This window comes from Heterodontus francisci, chromosome 27 (genome assembly GCF_036365525.1).
Source record: "Heterodontus francisci isolate sHetFra1 chromosome 27, sHetFra1.hap1, whole genome shotgun sequence".
Lineage (NCBI taxonomy): Eukaryota > Metazoa > Chordata > Chondrichthyes > Heterodontiformes > Heterodontidae > Heterodontus > Heterodontus francisci.
Window position 1 is genome coordinate 26,464,725 of NC_090397.1, and position 15,445 is coordinate 26,480,169.

General features: G+C 44.0%; 1 protein-coding gene across 3 annotated transcripts in view; it reads right to left on the bottom strand.

Annotated features, from left to right (window-relative positions):
* LOC137384712 (proton myo-inositol cotransporter-like) overlaps positions 1 to 15,445 on the bottom strand; it is a 194,140-nt gene that overhangs the window by 84,377 nt on the left and 94,318 nt on the right. For all 3 annotated transcript variants that reach the window (XM_068059022.1, XM_068059024.1, XM_068059023.1), the window contains exon 4: positions 8,270 to 8,378. In XM_068059022.1, coding sequence (XP_067915123.1) covers positions 8,270 to 8,378 — 109 coding nt within the window. The remainder of the gene's footprint in view (positions 1 to 8,269; positions 8,379 to 15,445) is intronic.

Genomic DNA, 15,445 nt, shown 5'->3' on the forward strand with positions numbered 1-15,445 from the left:
ACCTCCGCTGGCAATGCGTTCCATGCACCCACCACCCTCTGCGTAAAGAACTTTCCACGCATATCCCCCCTAAACTTTTCCCCTTTCACTTTGAACTCATGTCCCCTTGTAATTGAAACCCCCACTCTGGGAAAAAGCTTCTTGCTATCCACCCTGTCTATACCTCTCATGATTTTGTACACCTCAATCAGGTCCCCGCTCAACCTCCGTCTTTCTAATGAAAATAATCCTAATCTACTCAACCTCTCTTCATAGCTAGCGCCCTCCATACCAGGCAACATCCTGGTGAACCTCCTCTGCACCCTCTCCAAAGCATCCACATCCTTTTGGTAATGTGGCGACCAGAACTGCACGCAGTGGTATCAAAAACTTTAGGTTGGCTACAGAAAAGGACAAGGAGCAATCCACAGTAAAAATAATAAATTGGAGGGGGGCCAATTTGAATGGGGTGGAAACAGACCTGGCCCAGGTAAACTAAATTAAAGATTGGCAGGCAAAACTGTCGCTGAACAAGGGGCTGCCTTTAAAGAGGAGATAGTTCGGGTACAGTCTAGGTACATTACCACGAGGGGAAAAGGTAGGACAAACAAAGCCAGAGGTCCCTACATGACAAAAGAGATGGAGAGCAAGATGAAGTGGAAAAGGGTGCATGTGACAGATGTCAGGTTGCTAATACACGAGAACCAGGCTAAATATAGAACATTCAGAGAGCAAGTGAAAAAACCGAAGAGAATCCGAAAAAGAGAACACGAGAAGAGACTAGCAGCTAACATCAGAGAATCCAAAAGTCTTCTACAGGCATAAATAGTAAAATGGTAAAAGGACAATTGGGGCTAATTAGGGACCTAAAAGAGGAATTATGCATGGAGGCAGAGGGCATGGCTAAGATATTAAATGAGTCCTTTGCATGTGTTTTTACCAAGAAAGATGATGCTGCCCAAGCCACAGTGAAAGAGAAGGTATTTGGGGCACTGAATGGGCTAAAGATTGATAGAGAATTGATAAAGAAGGTATTAGAAAGGCTGGCTGTACTTAAATTTGATAAGCGACCTGATCAGATGCATCCTTGAACACTAAGGGAAGTAAGGGTGGAGATTGTGGTTGCACTGGCCATAATCTTCCAATTCCTCTTCATATAGAGGGATGATGCCGGAGGACTGGAGAATTGCAGATGTTACACCCTTGTTCAAAAAAGGAGTTTTGGTAAGCCCAGCAACTACAGGCCGGGCAGTTTAACCTCAGTCGTGGAAAAGCTTTTAGAAACGAATATCTGTCACAAAATTAACAAGTCACTTGGACAAATGTGGATTAATTAAGGAAAGCCAGAAGAGATTTATTCAGATCAAATTGTGTTTAACTAACTTGATTGAGATGTTTGATGAGGTAATAGAGGGGGTTGATGAGGGTAATGCAGTTGGTGCACGCGGACTTCCAAAAGGCATCTGATAAAGTGCCACATAACAGAGTCCCTGAAATAAAACAGACAGTGGCAGCATGGATACAAAGTTGGCTGAGTGACAGGAAACAGTAGTGGTGAACGCTTATTTTTCGGACTGGAGGAAGGTAAAAAAAAAAGCGTGGCTCCCCAGGGGGTCGGTATGAGGACTACTGCTGTTCTTAATCTATTGTGGCTTTCTAAAGAGAATTGGATAATTATCTGAAGAGAAAAAATTTGCAGGGCTATGGGGGAAAGGCTGGCAAATGTGACTAGCTGAGTAGCTTTTGCAGAGAGCTGGCACTGACAAGACAGGTCCTCCTGTACTGTAACTATTCTATGATAGCTCGAAAGATCAGAAGGAAAGAAAATGCACTGAACTTATATAGTGCCTTTCACATTCTCAGGACATCCCAAAATGCTTTAGTCAAAGTATTTTAAACAAGTGCACTAACTGTTGAAATTTTGTTGCCATTGCAGCAATGTCCCACAAACAGCAGTGAACAGGTAATCTGGTGGTACTCATTGAGCAGCGACTGTTGGCCAAGACAGTAGGAGAAATTTGTCTTCGATGTGTGCAATGGGATCTTTTCGCTCCATCTGATAGGATAGGCAGGATCTCTTGGGTCAGTGAAAAACTGGAATTGCTTTAGTGTTGGTGTAAAGAAACAGGCTGTGAAATTTGGCTCCTTAGTGCCTGTCTTTTCAGCTTCGAATGTAATTTTGCTTCCAAAATGGCATACACGGTATGTGCATACTTCTGGTGGCAGCCGCAGCAGACCCCATTTTGGTGAGGGCTGCAACATGATTTGACGCCAGTATTGCCATTTTGGAGCTCAATGCTCCAGCTAACACCATCTCTAACATGAATTCAGCAATAGGAAGCAATATCCCACTCAGAGCTATTTAAACGCATTATCAATTACTTTCAGGTTCGTTCCTGTTTGATTTCTACCAGCTCTTGCTGTGATTGTAGAATTCGGTGGTTTCCAGAGTTTTTTTTCCCCTAAGTGACTGTAGTCTACAGTGGGTGGCATAGCATGTACTGAAGGAGTGTCCTGACTTCAAGGATTCTGCACAAACTACTTGCTCCAGATATGGGTGCAATAGAGCATGCATTCCCCTTGGCCTACAACATTAAAGGCAGAATGAGCAGGATAAGTATGCCTGCCCATGCACCAAGCATTTCAGTGTGCATATCTGTCAGCCACCTTCTGTAGGCTACTCCATTAAAATATTCACCTAACTTCTCTACAGAACTCGTGCACGAACTCACCCTCTGACGAGCTGCCACCTGCACTAACCTTGTCCCTGGCCACAGCTGGAGATCACTCATGCCCGGTGTCTCACCACGCACAGGTCTCGCTTCTAAGCTATCCTCTAAAGTCTGCCGAGTGTCAGTATCTGACCTGCTGGCAGCGAGTGGTGTTGGTTTCTGCTTCATCAATTCTTTCTGCTCCTCCACAAATGCCTGGCCACGCTGTTGTTCTTGGGTATTGAAAAGAAACGCACAAGGACAGGGTTGCGGTGAAGGAAGGGAGGGGAAAGCAAGAGGTGCATGCTTGCACCATCTGCAGCTTGTAAATCAGAAGATTGTGGACTGAGGGGAAGGTGGGTTGTGAAAACTAGGATTAGGTAGGAGCATTTCATCATCAATAGTTTCGGTCCAATTATGGTGAGCACCATCTGCTCCATGGCGGTGAGGACATGCAGCTGCATCTGCTCCTGCCAGTCAGATGCTGCTGCCTCTGGTTATGCACCACATTAAGCTAAGACAATTACTATATTATATTTTAATTAAAACTGAAAAACATTCCACAGAAGTTAGTTAGAATTTGAAACTCTCATTGTTGAAGCTGATTTCATAATTCTTTTATAGCAGGGAATTAGCTATTTTAAAAGAAATAGTAAAGAAATAGAACAAGTGGTTAATGTGGATAAAAATGGCATTGGCTTGATTAACCAAATAGCTTGTTTCTGTACTATAACATTTTAGGCTTATCCCAACATGCTGAAATTCCTCAAGTTTAATTATTTCTGCATCTGGTACTTCATTGATTCAGTTCTACAGCATTAAAGTATACAACTAACCTGTCAATATTATCACACAAAACACACTTAAAGACATTATGGGAGAGAAGTTGGGATTGTTCGCCGCTGTTTTTTGGGTGGCTCACGTCAGACACCATATTGGTGAAGAAGCTATCATGTGTGCGCTGACCAGCCACCAGAAGTTTGTATACAGAATTCTGAAAGAGCTCAGCAGGGTAGACGGAGATTGTGTCCCCTGGGGGGGGGGGGGGGGAAAGGAGGGAGGAGTCATAGCCACCTAGGATGTTTAGGGAGCAATTCTCCATCTGAACCAAGGAACAATGTGTGAGGTGTCTGCACTTCAGTAAGATCTTTCCCAATGAAATCTTCCACCTTCTGCAGTCACAACCGCAACCTATGCAGCAGGGCAAGGAACGCATTGCCAGTGGCTGTGAAGGTGGGTATGGCCATGAACTTTTATGCAGACTCCTTCCAGACTGCAGCTAGGTGATTTTTGCAACATTTCACAATTTGCCATCTCATGTTGCAGAAGGGTGGTCACCGAAGGTCACTATTTGATGAGAGCCAACTACATTTCGTTATTTCTTGTCAGAGTGAAACAGGTAGAGTGATCACACTGCTTCAGTAGGATTGCAGGCTTTCCCATGGTGCAGTGTGCCATTGGCTGCACGGCGATTGCTTTGCGGGCCCCAAAGGTCAATTTTGCACTCTCTTTGGGCTCCTTATCTCGAGAGACAATGGGTAAGCGCGTAGAGGCGGTCAGTGGTTTGTGCAGCAGCACCTGGAGTGGCTATAAAGGCCAATTCTAGAGTGACAGACTCTTCCACAGGTGCTGTAGATAAAATTGGTTGTCGGGGCGGTTATACAGTTGGCTCTCTCCTTGCGCTTCTGTCTTTTTTCCCGCCAACTGCTAAGTCTCTTCGACTCGCCACACTTTAGCCCCGCCTTTATGGCTGTCCGCCAGCTCTGGCGATCACTGGCAACTGACTCCCACGACTTGTGGTCAATGTCACAGGACTTCATGTCGCATTTGCAGACATCTTTAAAGCGGAGACATGGACGGCCGGTGGGTCCGATACCAGTGACGAGCTCGCTGTACAATGCGTCCTTGGGGATCCTGCCATCTTCCATGCGGCTCACATGGCCAAGCCATCTCAAGTGCCGCTGGCTCAATAGGGTGTATATGCTGGGGATGTTGGCCGCCTCGAGGACTTCTGCATTGGAGATACAGTCCTACCACCTTATGCCAAGGATTCTCCGGAGGCAGCGAAGATGGAATGAGTTGAGACGTCGCTCTTGGCTGACATACGTTGTCCAGGCCTTGCTGCGGTAGAGCAAGGTACTGAGGACACAGGCTTGAAACGCTCGGGCTTTTGTGTTCGTGTCAGTGCGCCATTTTCCCACACCCTCTTGGCCAATCTGGACATAGCACAGTGGCGCAGTGGTTAGCACCGCAGCCTCACAGCTCCAGCGACCCGGGTTCAATTCTGGGTACTGCCTGTGTGGAGTTTGCAAGTTCTCCCTGTGTCTGCGTGGGTTTCCTCCGGGTGCTCCGGTTTCCTCCCACATGCCAAAGACTTGCAGGTTGATAGGTTAATTGGCCATTATAAATTGCCCCTAGTATAGGTAGGTGGTAGGGAAATATAGGGACAGGTGGGGATGTGGTAGGAATATGGGATTAGTGTAGGATTAGTATAAATGGGTGGTTGATGGTCGGCACAGACTCGGTGGGCCGAAGGGCCTGTTTCAGTGCTGTATCTCTAAAACTAAAAATTAAATAGCAGCGAACGCCTTTCCCATGCGCTTGTTGATTTCTGCATCGAGAGACAGGTTACTGGTGATAGTTGAGCCTAGGTGGGTGAACTCTTGAACCACTTCCAGAGCGTGGTCGCCGATATTGATGATGGAGCATTTCTGACGTCCTGTCCTATGATGTTTGTTTTCTCGAGGCGGACGGTTAGGCCAAATTCGTTGCAGGCAGCCGCAATCCTGTCTATGAGTTTCTGCAGACACTCTTCTGTGTGAGATGTTAATGCAGCATCGTCAGCAAAGAGGAGTTCCCCGATGAGGACCTTCCTTACTTTGGTCTTTGCTCTAAGACGGACAAGGTTGAACAACCTGCCATCTGATCTTGTGTGGAGGAAAATTCCTTCTTCTGAAGACTTGAACACATGTGAGAGCAGCAGTGGGAAGAAAATCCCAAACAGTGTAGGTGCGAGAACACAGCCCTGTTTTATGCCACTCAGGATAGGAAAGGGATCTGATGAGGCACCGCTATGCTGAATTGTGCCTTTCATCTTGTCATGGAATGAGGTGATGATACTTAGTAGTTTTGGTGGACATCCGATCTTTGCTAGTAGTCTGAAGAGATCACGTCTGCTGACGAGGTCAAAGGCTTTGGTGAGGTCTATGAAAGCAATGTAGAGGGGCATCTGTTGTTCGCGGCATTTCTCCTGTAGCTGGCAAAGGGAGAACAGCACATCAATGGTGGATCTCTGCTCGAAAGCCGCACTGTGCCTCAGGGTAGACACGCTCAGCCAGCTTCTGGAGCCTGTTTAAGATGACTCGAGCGATGACTTTCCCCACTATGCTGAGCAGGGAGATTCCACGGTAGTTGTTTACAGTCACCGCGGTCACCTTTGTTCTTATAGAGGGCGATGATATTGGCATCGCGCATATCCTGTGGTACTGCTCCCTCATCATAGCACAGGCAAAACAGTTTATGGAGTGCTGAGAATATAGCAGGCTTGGCACTCTTGATTATTTCAGGGGTAATGCCATCCTTTCAAGGGGCTTTCCCACTGGCTACAGAATCAATGGCATCACTGAGTTCCGATTTTGTTGGCTGTTCGCCCAGCTCATCCATGACTGGCAGAGACTGGGCTGCTTTGAGGGCAGTATCAATGACAACATTTTCCCTGGAGTACAGTTCTCGGTAATTTTGAGAATCCTCCACTCAATTTCACACTTGCAGCTACTAGCTCAGATACTGACACTGTGCATAATTTAGAGGATAGCTGGATTTGCACGCACTATCCTGGTCTCCTGCCCTGGATGCAGCTAGCTGGTGCCTACTGTCTCACCGTGCGCTGCTCCTTTCTCAATGCTATCCTCTAAATTGCAGAGTGTCCCTATCTGAGCTGGTGGCTGAATGTGAAATAGCATTCATCAATGTCTTCTTGCATTTCCCCCACTGCCTAGCCAGGTTGCAGTTCTTGAGTAAATGAAAGGAGGTTGGCTGATAGGGGTGAGGATGGAACTAAGAGGTTAGTGCATACACCATCTACAGCTTGTAAATCAGAAAAGTGTTGGATGAGGCGAAGGATTAGGTATGGGGATGGTTTCAGCCCCACCACTAGCCACAGCCTTGGCAATGGTTATTTTAATAATGGTCAGGACTGTCTCCTCCATTGCGGGGGGTGGGGTGTGACAGGAGTGGCGTTTAGGACATGCAGCTGTGCCAGTCCCCTCTGGTCATCTCCTGTTGCCTATTATATGCCACCTTGTCTTCCAACAAAGAGCCAATTGTGTCACTGGGTGTCATGCAATGGTTTAGTGATATGGTGTCATGGTTGAATAGCTGGCAGTGTATAAGCAATAAGATGTGGGTGTGAGGGCACACTGGAGCATATGAATGTCAGGTATGAGTCATGATTGATAGAGGTTGTTGGTAGGTGAGTCATGGTGGGGGTGGGGATGTGGTGGTGCGGTGAATTGAGCAGTCTTTGGTTAGTGGTGCAATTGGCAGGATATTGCATTTGAAGATGCATTCATAGGCCTTGACCACTGGTGAGGCTATTGAACTCAGTACATCCAGGTCCTCAAGGCTTGACTTCTGGCATTAACCACAGCTATCCACACCTTTTGCCTCATGAGCATGAGTCTGGAGGGTCTGTTGGCCTCCTGTGGATATGGAACATCTCTCCTACTTTCCACCTTCTGCACCAAGGCCTCCAGTGCAGCGTCTGAAAACATTGGAGCCCGCGCTCTCCCATGTTGTGTCATTCTTCAATGTTTTCCAGGTCAGAGTCACTTCCTGTACAACTGCCAGCACCTGCTCCTGCCACAATGCACATTTTTAGAGGTGTAGGCTAACTTTAAGTGGTGCGAGCCACTCATGATACTGATGGGCTCAGCCAATCAACAGCAGAGTTAGTGCTGGTTGGATGCTGAAATCATTGAAATGAGCAGGCAGTACGAAGCTGTCCTACTGCCTTCATCACAAACAACGGTGCAGTGGTTAGCACCGCAGCCTCACAGCTCCAGCGACCCGGGTTCAGTTCTGGGTACTGCCTGTGTGGAGTTTGCAAGTTCTCCGTGAGCATGTGAGTTTCTGCCGGGTGCTCCGGTTTCCTCCCACCAAAGACTTGCAGGTTGATAGGTAAATTGGCCATTATAAATTGCCCGTAGTGTCGGTAGGAGAATGGTAGGGAATATGGGATTAATGTAGGATTAGTATAAATGGGTGGTTGATGGTCGGCACAGACTCGGTGGGCCGAAGGGCCTGTTTCAGTGCTTTAAGACTCTATGACTCTAACAGGCACAGGTTCATTATGTGTTTTTGGATAGCATCGAATTTAGCCCCCTACATGTTTTATACACTATTTCAAAATCTGTCCTGGCTGATTATCCATAGCACACTTAAAAAGTTCTTTACAAGACACAGAAAGTTTTAACTCCTAATTCAGAACATTATTTACTACATTATAAGAGAGTAAAACATTTAAAATTTAAATCAATTTTAAAGAATCCTTGGTCGCATAATTTCAGGAGGATACATACATGACTGTGTTGATACCAGAAAGTTGCTGAAAGAGCTGCAATCCACATCCAACTATCAGTGCTCTACGAGTTGGGAGGTAGGTTATCATCTTCCACAACACGGTACCATCTATTACAAAGGAGAATTCACATCATTGATGTAAACACACAACACAAAACCATAGGGTTTCCACCACACTTTCAGTTCAAGAGTCTGTAATTGTCACAAGTTTGAGAAAACAAAAGAGAAATTCAATATATTGCTTCCAAACAAAAACTGTTTCTTGAATGAGTAAATTCACAATGAATAAAATACTATTAAGCGCTGCTAGTCAATAACAGATTCAAGAACAAAATTGACCACCACCAATGGAAAATTCTCAGCTAATTAAGGTTGTAACATGCTATTGTTGACGAAGTGCTCAAAACAATCTTATACCATGATCACTAAAAGTGGATTGCAGTGTCCAAGATATTTAGTTAGAGTCTCTCAAAAGAAACCCCAAGATAAAAGATAAAGAAAAAAACAGGAAAGGAAATTAAATGCCCAGTTTATAATGGCAGTTGGGGGGAAAACGAGAGAAAGAGAAAGAGAGAGAAAAAGAGAGGAAAAAAAAGAGAAAAAGAGAGTATAAATTGATAAAGGAGGAGGTATAGATAGGCTAGCTGTACTTAAAGTTGATATGGCACCAGGACCAGATGAGATGCATCCAAGGATACTGAGGGAAGTGAGTGGAAATTGCAGAGGCACTGGCCATAATTTTCCAGTCTTCCTTAGATTTAGGCGTGGTGCCAGAGGACTGGGGAACTGCAAATGTTACACCCTTCCAGTCAGTTTAACCAAATTAACAGTCACTTGGGCAAATAAGTGTTAATTAGAGAAAGCCAACAACGATTTGTGAAGGGCAAATTATGTTTTAACTAACTTGCTGTAGTTAGTTGATGAGATAACAGAGAAAGTTGATCAGGGTAATGGTATTGATGTGGTGTACATGGACTCCTAAAAGGCATTGGATAAAGTGCCACACAACAAACTCGTGAGCAAAGTTATAGCTCATGGAATAAAAGGGACAATAGCAACATGGATACGAAATTGGCTGAGTGACAGGAAACAGCGTAGTTGTTAATGGATATTTTTTGGACTAAAGGAAAGTTTGTAGTTGAATTCCTCAAGGGTCAGTGTTCCTTGCTGTTCTTAATATATATTAATGACATAGACCTTGGTGTACAGGGCACAATTTCAAAATGTGCGGATGATATGAAACTTGGAGATATTGTGAACTGTATGGAGGAGAATATAGAACTTCAAAAAGGACAGACAGGTTGGTGGATTGGGTGAACAAGTGGCAGATGAAATTTAATGCAGAGAAGTGTGATGTGATTCATTTTGGTAGGAAGAATGCAGAGAGAAAATATAAAGGGTGCAATTCTAAAGGGATGAAGGAGCAGAGGTGTATATGTGCACAAATCATTGAAGGTGGCAGGACAGGTTGACAGTGGGCTTAATTGAGCATAAAACATCCTTAGCTTCATTAATAGGAGCATAGAGCGCAAAAGCATGGAAATTATGTTAAACTTGTATATAACACTGGTTCGGCCACAACTGGAGTATTGTGTCCAGTTCTGGGCGCCACATTTTAGGAAAGATGTGAAGGCATTAGAAAAGTGCAGAAAAGATTCACAAGAATGGATCCAGGTATGAAGAACTTCAGTTACATGGATAGATTGGAGAAGTTGGGACTGTTTTTCTTGGAGAAGGCTGAGGAGAGAATCGATAGAAGTGTTCAAAATCATGAGGAATCTGGACAGAGTATATAGAGAAAAACTGTTCCTACTGGCGGTATGATCGAGAACAACAGGGTACAGATATAAGGTTACTGGCAAAAGAAGCAATGATGACATGAGGATTTGGAATGCACCGAGAGAGTATGGTGGAGGCAGGTTCAATCGAAGCATTCAAGAGGGAATTCGATTGTTATCTGAAAAGGAAGAATGTGCAGAGCTATGGAGAGAAGGCAGGGGAGTGGCATTAGGTAAATTGCTCTTTCAGAGAGCCAGCACAGACATGACAAAGCGAATGGTCTCCTTCTGTGCTGTAACAATTCTGTGATTCTGTTTGTCACTTAAAAAGTGGCCAAAGAAATTGTGTATGATTTTATATGTCACCTCCATATTTCCCTCTTTCTTTTTTTCTTTGGGGAACATACAAAGGCCTGGATTTTGCTATCAACAGCAAAGGAACAGCGCCTGCCATTTGACCATGTAAAGTTTTAGTGGGTTCTAAAGCAAAGTCTTCATCTTTTCCAATGTCAGTTTGAAAATGGCACCTTCTACAGAATTTCTGTGATGTCAAGCAACAGGGCAGCCAACAGCCAGGCTGGTCAACTAATCACAAAAATCCTCAGAGACAGCAAAGCAGGAAGTAGAAGACAAGTATAAATTGCATTTAAATCATTGTACAGAAAGTAAAATAAAGATAGGGACATACATATGGGATTATGGGAAAACCAAATAGCAAAACACAAACTTAAAATCTGCATTTTAATTTTCTTGAGGGAATGAGATGCCAAGGGAGTATAACTTTTCAGGGCCATAGAGGTTGGCTAGCAGTAGTTACTTAAAAACTCAGTTACTCCTAATTGAAAAGGGTATAAATTTTTCATCAGACTTTTGAATAATAATTGTGAGTAATTAGTTTAACTTCACACCTCAACAGTGATTTCTGTGTTGATTCCAACAGTAAAGACTGCAACAGCAAATCCTGCGGAGGAGCAGGGTATCTCTGACAGCTACTTGTGGATTTGTAGAATCATAAAATGATACAGCACCAGAGGCCATTTAGCCAATTGTGCATGGGTTGGCTCTTTGGTAGAGCTATCCAATTAATCCCACTCCCCTGCACTTTCTCCATAGCCCTGTAAAAACTTTCCCTCCATGTTTAATTGCACATGTGCAGACGCCAGAAATAATAGTCAATTTTACCCAGTAATAATTGCGAGCGCCAACAACCTCGCCATTACTACTACCACAAATTCCAGCCCATTGTCTGTTGATTTCAATCATTTCCTGCTTTCCTGAAATCGGTCCTTCTCTGTATTCTTTCTCATCCCTATTCTTTCAAATTGGCCATAAAATGTTGTGGCTCTATCTAAGACCGCCTGCTTTCCACACAGTCTTCCTTGGTTGCAATTTTTAAAAAAAACTATTTTGTTTCTTACAACTCTGGCTACATTCTTGTAAATCCACTTATAATTTGCTAGTTAAATTTATTCTCTGGCAAATTACCTATCTTCAGAACCACTGCTGTACTGGGAAGGGAGGAGAGTTATGAATCAGTTCAACTTCAACTCAAACCAAGATGAGAACGAGACTTCGGGGCTTGAGGGCTAGAATCTCAATGTGTGTAATGTGACAAGACTCCTTCTTCAAAATTGCCATGAAAATGTATTTGACCCATAGTGGTGAATTTATAGACTCTCATTGGTCCATTTTTAATTTGTTCTGGCGCATTGTCTGCTAAAATTAATTTATTCAATCTTCTAGGTTATATGAAGCCTCTTCCCTTGTGGCAGATTTATTACGCCCGTCAAATCAAAATGTTCAAGCCTGTCACAGATCAAGTACTGAAAGTCTTCAACATGTATGGAATGACTGCTGTTGGCATTATATAATAAAACTCTGCTCCAAGCCAAAACTGAAGTTTATGTATGTCATCAGTGCCTAGGGATTAAAGCATATAATCATTCTGTATTTGATAAAAATGAATTAATTTGCTGTTTGTTGTTTTATCATTCCAAACTTCCTCTAAAGGTCCCCCTCCTACCCTAGTGCTAGTTCCTCTCCTATTACCCCCATACCCTCTCCAAGATCATCTTGGACAGGAGACCTATCTCCTGCTCCCACAACCATATTCCCACTAAACTGGGTGGCACAGTGGCGCAGTGGTTAGCACCACAGCCTCACAGCTCCAGCAACCCAGGTTCAGTTCTGGGTACTGCCTGTGTGGAGTTTGCAAGTTCTCCCTGTGACCATGTGGGTTTCCGCCAGGTGCTCTGGTTTCCTCCTACAGCCAAAGACTTGCAGGTTGATAGGTAAATTGGCCATTGTAAATTTCCCCTAGTGTAGGTAGTGGTAGGAGAATTGAGGGAAGGTAGGGAATATGGGATTAATGTAGGATTAGTATAAATGGATGGTTGATGGCCGGCAAAGACTCGGTGGGCCGAAGGGCCTGTTTCAGTGCTGTATCTCTCCATGACTCTATGATGACCACCCAACTTCTCTTCCAGGTCTCCATGTTAGCTGATATTGTCAACAGTTTTTCTCACCAGGTGCTGTCCCTCTCTCTCCTTTAAATCTACCATCATCACACCTCTCCACAAAAAACCTACTCCTCCACTCCACTGTCCTTGCAAACAACTGCCAATCTCCAACCTCCCTTTCCTCTCCAAATTCTCTCAACATGCTTTCATAAAATTGGAACCTTGATCCAACTGAATCTCAATTGATAATCAATATCAAGTGAAGAGCTTCTCTACCACTACCTTAACAGAAATTGTTCTCAAGGGAATGGCCTCTAGGAACTGAGTAGCCATATATATGATGGTGACCGGCTTTTGTTTTCGGTAAAGGTCCTACACAGTCTACCAACAGCCAACTAAATGGTTCCCCAATAACAGGTTTGGGAATTAGAGGTGCTAGTTTTATGGAAAGTTGCGGTTTTCCCACAATCAGGCATGTATGGCACATTTTACAAAACTGCACTAGGTCCTTGGAAAGACCTGGCCAGTAAAAATGTCAACTTGTATGTGATTTGTTCTTCTGGATCCCCACGTCTTGCTATAGGAATTTCATGCGCTGTCCTCAATAGTTCCAGTGATACTTTGGCGGTATCACAATCTGATGAACTACTGTCCATTCTTCGTCCACAGGTCTGTAAGATGTCTGCACTTCCTCATCAGAATCCCATCTTTAATATAATAGCCTGCTGGAACTCCTTTTGCCTCAGCTTCTGTTAGAGCTGATTGTGCCGCTTTATTTAACTCCGCATCATCTTGCTGAGTCGTGATCAGGAGGAGATTTATGAAACATTTCCTTCGGATTATCCAAATCCACGGAGAAAGTTTCAGATATTCGGCTATCTGTCTGTGGTGCCAATTTTACCTCCGAAAGTGGAACTTGTTTAGCCGTTGGTCGGGTTACTACACATGAAGGAAAAGTTCCTGGAACCTTTTCCTGCAACCATTCTGTCTGTTTAACTTCACTTGGTTTTTCCATGACTACTGGAGAAGCTACTACCTTCGCTCCAGCCAAATCATTCCCCAGGAATAGGTCAACTCCTTCTACTGGCAAACTATAGACAACTCCTGCAGTTACCATTCCGGACATTAGGTCACACACTAGGTGCACCTGATACAAAGGTACAGGTATATACTCCCTGCCAATACCATTCAGTAAAACTTTTGCATTCAGTGCATTCTCTGGTTATTATGCCTTTCCCCAGCAAAAGAGTGTGGGTGGCTCCTGTAACCCTAAGTATAACTATAGGTTTCCCTGCCTTACTTGAGGGATAAGGAGTTTATTTTCCTTTCGACAAGAATTCCCTATAACTCTCCGGTATCGTATTCACAACCTCTGCACTTGCAGTGGACTTTGTATTTGGCCTTACAACTGCAGTCAGAGCTACAGCCTGATCTACTGTACTCAGTCAGGGCCCCTCTCTCTGTATTGGCTTTGTGTACCCAAATAAGTCCCATGGGTTTACCTTGCAACTTCCAGCATTCTGCACAAAGATGTCCTACCTTGTGACAATGGTATCATTTAAGCTTGCGGACCTCACTTCCACCTTCAACTTCTTCCTTTCTGGCCTGAGGATTAGATTGCGGGGCATTCCCAGCTGTCCCTTCCTGTTGCCAGCCTTTCACTCTCCCACCTTCTGTCCTTCTTGGCCTTGTGGGGGTGATGGACAAGGGTTTGGGCTGATACACAAGCTCAATCATCTGCTGCCTGTCTGGCTGTTGAAACCTTCTTGTTCCCTACATGGGGTCTTACCAATGGAGGAAGTACATTTTTAAATTCTTCTCGGAGAATTAGTTCCCCTAGGTTCTCATATGTGGCCTCCATCTTTAGTGCCCGTATCCAACAATCAAAATTAATTTATTTTATCCTCTCAAATTCTATACATGTCTGCCCAGATAATCTCCGGAGGTTGCAAAATTTCTGTCTGTAAGCTTCAGGACCTAACTCATATGCAGCGAGAATAGCCTTTTTTGCCATTTCAATCTGCAGAAGCCGCGTCAGAAAGCATGGCATAAACTTCACGAGTTCTGCCCATCAAGCTGTTTTGCATACAAAAACAAGAAATGCTGGATTCACTCAGCAGGTCTGGCAGCATCTGTGGAAAGAGAAGCAGAGTTAACGTTTCGGGTCAGTGACCCTTCTTCGGAACTGCTTCGGAACCAGTTCCGAAGAAGGGTCACTGACCCGAAACGTTAACTCTGCTTCTCTTTCCACAGATGCTGCCAGACCTGCTGAGTGAATCCAGCATTTCTTGTTTTTGTTTCAGATTTCCAGCATCCGCAGTATTTTGCTTTTATATAAGCTGTTTTGCATAAACAGGTCCAGCTTTCCTTCCACTGTTTCATCTCGTCCCTTTCCTCAAACTTAGAGAGGGCTTACACAAATTTAAACAGCCCTCCAGTGGGTCCTGGGCTGAAGTCAGATCATTCTTCAGTGGAACTTTCCTTGGAGCCAAGGCCACTCTTTTGACTTAATTCCAGCCTTTTAACTTCAAATTTCCTTCTTTTTCTCTTTAAAATGCTATTTTTGCCCTTTCCCCTATTACTTCAATTATGTTAGCTTTCTTAGCTCCTGGTATTAACTCTAACCCTAATTTTGCTGCCAATGCTATTAGCTTAACCTTGATTAAATGCCTCAAATTACTCGGGGATATATCCTCTGTCCCCAGAAAAGTAGCAGCAACTGTTAAAGACATTCCGGTGGTGTTGACTTAACTATTAAACAAGAAACCTGTTTTTTTTTATTTTCAATTATTATTACCCCACTTACAATTGTACGTCATCGGTGTTAGGTTTATCCCCAATTATATGTTATGACTGAGGCGAGAGGAGTGCACTGTTTATTCTAGTCCCACTTCTCCACAGGTCACAACATATTTTTAAATTTTCTCACTTACCGATA